The following is a 5881-nucleotide window of genomic DNA, read 5'->3' as shown; positions in this document are numbered from 1 at the left end:
GTAAACCCCCATGTGTAGGTTTACCAGAAAATGCCAATAGTCCTATTCCTCCTTGTGGCCAAGGGCCTCCTACTGATTTTGGTGGCCTTGTAGCTTCATCATGCCCTCAAACATCATGCCCTCCGGACAATCCCTAGCATAATGCCAAATGTCTTGCATATATAACATGCATGGGGGGAGGCTGTCCACGATCCCATAGGATCCATGCCCTGCGAAGGGCAGACTTCTTCCGAGTTTTGGGGGGCACGAGCAAAGTTCTTCCAAGCGTGCTTGCAATAATTTCCTCCACCCAAACCGGGAATTCATGATATAGGAACTCTCCGATATTGAAAGAGGGACTCCATGGTATGGGCAAAACCATAGCACCTACGGATAGGGAAAATGGGCCTGAGGAGGTGATGTGGCTTTTATGTGAGGTGATGTGTGTGTTAACTGCGGTTAACTGGTAGTGGGCCACGTGCTTGCAAGGGATTGGTTGCATGTGTTTCGGGGAGGTTTTGGAGTTGTGCGTCCTTCATGATGCTGGCGAGTGCGGGATGGTCTTGCTTTGCTGCTGTGTCGATGCTGTTGCTTTGTTGCTGGGATGGTGCGATTCTGGGATGCTGGGATGGTGTGCGATGCTGCGCAGTGGTATGTTGTTGGGTTTGCGTCTTTGGTAGTCAATTTGAATTAGAGCTTTGGTGTTTGATTGTTTTTTTGTGTTTTGCGTCTTCTTTTGATGGCGGATATGACAAGCTTCTAGCCTTGTGCGGGGGAAGAGTCTATGGATGTCGCAGCTTTGGGAGATGGTAGTGGTGTGCACGTAAATAGCGTAGAGGGTTCTGTTTATAATCCTATGTTTCGTTCGAGTCAGAAGAGTATTTTGGCTGCTATGGCTCGTTCGGTGAAGCAGGGGTGTTCCAGATCTCAGTCGAAGAGTTCTGTGATAGGTGTTGATCAGGAGAGAATGATTCTAGAGAATATTGATTTCGGCATAACTTCACCTCGAGGCTTGCAAAGACGTCTTGCATTGTATTGTTTGAGTCGCTTTTGTGTGTGTGGTGGCGCTGAGCTTTACATGCTAGAGAGGAAAGATTCTTTTGGGGTCTGATTCCATAGGAGATTTCATAGAGTAAGTGTTTTTGTTTTCTTGTTTAGTAGTTTTCATTGTTCTGTGTTGTCGTATGTTGATGTGTTTTTCATTGTTTGTGGTAGATATAATGAGAGGCTCTCGAAGAATTATAAGGTTGATTTGAAGCATTATAAGAAAGAGGATTTTAGGCCTCCTTTTCATGTTCGGGAATCATACATTGTTGTGACATTCTGCCAGTACGAGAAGCACTTGCCTAAGGAGGATGAGCGTGATGTCATTTGCAGTTCCTTTTCTTGCAACTGATTGGAAATCCTCATGGCATGGTAAGACTTTGCTTGTATTTTGGAATATGTGTCCTTGAAACTTTGTTTTGATGGTTTGATTTGATTGGCAGGTGTGATATAGCCACAACCGGGTTGGAAGGAAGACTCTGGGAGCAATCATCTATGACATGATGCGAACGTGTGGTTTGGACGTTTCTCATGTTTTGAATCGGAGTCTGAGGAGTACCGCAATGAGTAGGATGATGCTTTGCAATATGCCTACTGATGTTGCGATGTTGGTTACCAAGCATAAAACGGTGGATGCGCTTAGGCGTTATGATCATAGTGCTAAATGTCAAGTATGGGACGCACTGGATGTATTGTCCAATTCTTACGATAGTGGAGGAGATTTGAAACAATATAGTCAGGTTCTCAAAAAGAAAATTGGTCAGTATGCAAGGTGAGTCGATGGTGTTCGTGCAATTTTTGTGGAGGAAGAGAATTCATCCAGAATTGTGAGTAATTTCATTATGGTTTTCAATTGTGTCCGGGGATGTTCTTCAAGACTATGTATTTTAAGCATTAATTGTTTGTCTTGTGGCAGGATTGTAATGTTAGTCTTGATTCCGCAATTTTTGTGGAGGAAGAGAATTCATCCAGAATTGTGAGTAATTTCATTATGTTTTTCAATTGTGTCTGGGGATGTTCTTCAAGACTATGTATTTTAAGCATTAATTGTTTGTCTTGTGGCAGGATTGTAATGTTAGTCTTGATTCCGTTTGGGATGTGTTTGTTGGCGTTGATCGGGTTGCGGATCCGCCTGTTGTTGCTACGCTTGGTGCTCTTAATCTCGGGTTTTCTGGTGTTCTTGGTGGTGACAGTCATTCTGCGGTTCGGTGTGTTTCTAGTGGAAATGATGTTGCAGGGTTTGCTAAGAAGGGGGATAGTGCCATTGTTGAGTTGTCGGGTAGTTGTGGTCTTGAATCTGGTGGCTTTCAGAATACTGGTTCGGTTGCTATTGGAGAGAGAGTTGCCGGGTATTCCGTCACTGTTTCTGGTGGGGATGCTTCAGCCGGTGTGCGATCTGTGCTTGGGGATGCCTCAACTAGTGTGCAATCGGGTGTCAATCGGGTGTAGGTGTTTGCTCTTTGGATGTTTTTACGGGTACTAAAGAAGGATTAGCGAAGGTTCTTGATCTTTTTCAGAATTTGAAGTCTGATGATTTGAAGTTTATCTCGGAGAATTGGCCACAAGGAGTTAGAGCATTGTTGTTTGAGAATTGTAATGTTCTTTTGGCATCATGTTTGTTGCAGGAGCCGGTGTTCAAAAACTGTCATAAATTTTGTTTGTGGGTACTCCCAAGAAGATGTGAAGAACAATTTCTGTGAACTTTTTAGTATTTTGGATATGTAAATACCTTTTGGTATTTTACTGGATATGTAAATAGTGTGAAAATTTTAATATTTTTTATTTGTAATTTACCTTTAGGTATTTCACTAGAGATGTAAATACTAAATTTTGTCGAGGGGTTTTAATAGAAGACCTTTTGTGGTGTACAAGTTTTTTTTTGTAATTTTGTAATTATTTGGTATTAATTACTTATTGTTGTTTTTTATTGAATTTTCTTTATATTATTTGGTTTTTTTGTAATGTTGTATAAGATTATGTCGATTTATATTATTTTTTATTTGTAATTTACCTTGAGGTATTTCACTAGAGATGTAAATACTAAATTTTGTCAAGGGGTTTTAATAGAAGACCTTTTGTGATGTACAAATTTTGTTTTGTAATTTTGTAATTATTTGGTATTAATTACTTATTTGGTACAAGGCAAGTGTGGTACCTCTCGAAATTGTCGATTATTTGCATGGACAAAGAAAACAGAGTGGTTCCACTAGTGCATGGAACAAGGCTTGAAATGAACCATACAAGCGATTCAGTCATAGAATATCTTAACAACATTGACTAGAAATAATTCAAATATGGAGAATAAATACTTAAAAAATTCAAATTAAGTTTAATTCCAAATGTATTATTATAACCAAACCCATGAAGTAACTTTTGGTAATATTACAATCCAAAAATTTGGTAAGGACATGAGCCAGATCATCGACAATAGATTTTTTCTTTATATTGATTTTGCAAACTTAAGTAAAGAATTAGCACAAAAGTGTTGAATCCGTCTAGTAGTCCAGGCTTTTTATTGATTTTGCAAAATTAAGTAAAGAATTAGCACAAAAGTGTTGAATCCATCAGGGTCCACTTAACTACCACCATCCAAGAAAAACTAGGTGTTAAAACATCAGTGTTTCAATTAGGTAGATAGGTAATGCTTGTATTCCCTGGCATGTTATTACTTTACCTAGGAACAAAGACATCCATCTAGATTCACAAATATTAAAATTTTGCAAATACCATGTTATATGTACAATCAATGTCACAAATCCATCATTAGTCTGCCACCTAAGTGTGTGGTACAATAAGGGGGGTAGTCCACACCCTTAAAATAAAATTTTGAAGTGGGGGATACTCCACTCCCTTAGTTAGTCACTCTCAACTTTTTATTTTATAAACCAAAGAGGAATAATAACATATTAAACCGACTTAGTCTACAACAATTGATAAAAAGTCGACACTATAGTCACCAAGGGATGAATCACCATTTTAATAAATATAGAATGTAATTTTGGGGGGTAGCCCACACCCAAGCGAGACTACTAATCATAAATCTTTAAACAATGAAAGCGGTTATAATGAAATCATACTTAGTATAAAGACATTGAAAGTCAAGGCTAAGGCATAATTGCATGGAGTCTCTTTAACTAGGCTAAACTTTAAATGAATATATAAATGAGAAATTTTGCATTAACGAAAGTTTAAATGAATATATAAATGACAAATTTTGCAAAAAATTAAGAAGGGATGAAGGATAAAGAAAAAATTAGGAAGGGACAAGAAGGTTGTATAAGGGCCCCTTATAAAAAATTTAATAAAGAATAAAATGTTAGTTAAGGGTGGGAAATTGTTAGTTAAGGCCAGAAAGACAAAGAACTAATTTGATATAAACAAGGAAAATCAAGAAATTTTTTAATAAGGCACAACTAAACAAAAAAGAATCATGATAATTAATAAGTTACTCCTATGATCTAAGAGCTAGAGCTAAAAGGTTTAAATAAAGTTAGGGAGAGCACATCATAATAAGGAACCAATAAGAAAATAAGTAACTTAAAGGAGTACCTATAAAAATGCTATATATATATAAACAATTAATAATGGAATTAAGGATAGAAATAACAATATAAGGAAATAAACATATATATGAATCAATGGAAAATGAAAAGAAAATTTTACCCAAAAAATCTAACGCTACAAAGCTAAAAATAAGTCATAAAATACTTCAAAAAGTAAAGAAAATTCACTAAAAGAGGGTGGAAAATTAGTACATTAGAAATAAAGTTTTTATATATGTATAAGAAGTAACTTTATTAATTATATAGATGCATTTATCTCTTTACTATATATATATATATAGTAAAGAGATAAATACATCTATATAATTTATAAAGAGACAAATACGAGCAATGACATTGAAGGGGAAGGAGCAAGTAACCGTGATGCACTAAGGATACCAGGTAAGCAACTAGGCGAGAAGGGTGGCCAAAGGGCCTAAAAGGCATGAAGCGTGTCCAAGCAACATAAAATAACTAAGAAAAGCATGGAACCAAAAGACAACGTCAACGGCAAAGAAAGCACAAGACGAGCCCTAAACGGGAGAAGAGTCTAAGAGCACAAAAGTACAATAAAGGTGGGGTGTGATGGCACAACACTAAGTGGCCCAAAACCATGAAGGCCCAGTTGTGATCGCACATTGATTGATTGCCTAAAACTCTTGGCAACAATGAATCATCATGCTTAAATGAGAGTGAACAGAAAAACATCGAGCAACATGTGAAATTCTTGTGAGTAGGCAACACGTAAGGGAGAGGAGAAGAGAGCAACCGAGTGATGCATGCAGTGGCTAGACAAGGAACTGGCAACGTCATGTGGGAGATGATAGAAGCTCTGGAGCCCTTAAATGGATGAGCATGTGAGAGATAATGGGCAAAGCTGTGACCTCATTGAAATTTGAGTCTAAGAAATGAAGTAAGAGTGTGAGAGGGAGGCTCTATGAGTGGTGATGAGGCTACATGAGCAGCAGTTGATTGTTGAAAAAGGGATGTGCATTGGTAATCGAAGCTGGAACATGCCGTTGAGTAGCAACATATACACACGCAACAAGTCAGAGAAGGAAGATGCGTAAGGAAGCCATAAAGTGAGTAGAAAATGAAGAACTAGAGGAGAAGTGTGAATTGTAAGAGACCTGTGATAACGGAGGTAGCATGAGCTAGTAATGGTCATGAAGGATGCTCAAGGAGCAGCACAAGCCATGTAGTCCAAGCCAAGCAAAGAGGAAGACCACCGAAGACAAAACCGTGTCACAAAACCAAGAATTACAGTGAAGCAAACTTGAGCAAGATGAAAGTCGAAGGTGGAGAAGAGTTGCCAC

At 38.0% G+C, this 5881-nt stretch overlaps 1 protein-coding gene across 5 annotated transcripts; it reads left to right on the top strand.

Moving 5' to 3' along the window:
• Positions 1-250: 250 nt before the first annotated feature.
• Positions 251-2862, top strand: LOC147893536 (uncharacterized). 5 transcript variants are annotated; one of them, XM_087386622.1, is made up of 6 exons: positions 251-345; positions 1195-1395; positions 1467-1850; positions 2217-2468; positions 2649-2731; positions 2824-2862. In XM_087386622.1, exons 3-6 carry the CDS (start codon positions 1789-1791, stop codon positions 2841-2843), a joined length of 417 nt encoding a protein of 138 aa, XP_087242748.1. In that variant the 5' UTR covers positions 251-345; positions 1195-1395; positions 1467-1788; the 3' UTR covers positions 2844-2862. The 5 variants fall into 5 exon arrangements, 4 of the variants coding, with proteins under 4 accessions (XP_087242748.1, XP_087242749.1, XP_087242747.1 ...); XM_087386623.1 differs by lacking the exon at positions 251-345 and adding an exon at positions 406-630 and having other exon boundaries at positions 1195-1308; XM_087386621.1 differs by lacking the exon at positions 251-345 and adding an exon at positions 408-630.
• Positions 2863-5881: the final 3019 nt, after the last annotated feature.

Source organism: Dipteris shenzhenensis, chromosome 15, assembly GCF_047967505.1.
Source record: "Dipteris shenzhenensis isolate YYH24624 ecotype China chromosome 15, Dip_SZ_1.0, whole genome shotgun sequence".
Classification (NCBI taxonomy): Eukaryota; Viridiplantae; Streptophyta; class Polypodiopsida; order Gleicheniales; family Dipteridaceae; genus Dipteris; species Dipteris shenzhenensis.
This window is presented reverse-complemented; position numbering and strand designations above follow the sequence as displayed.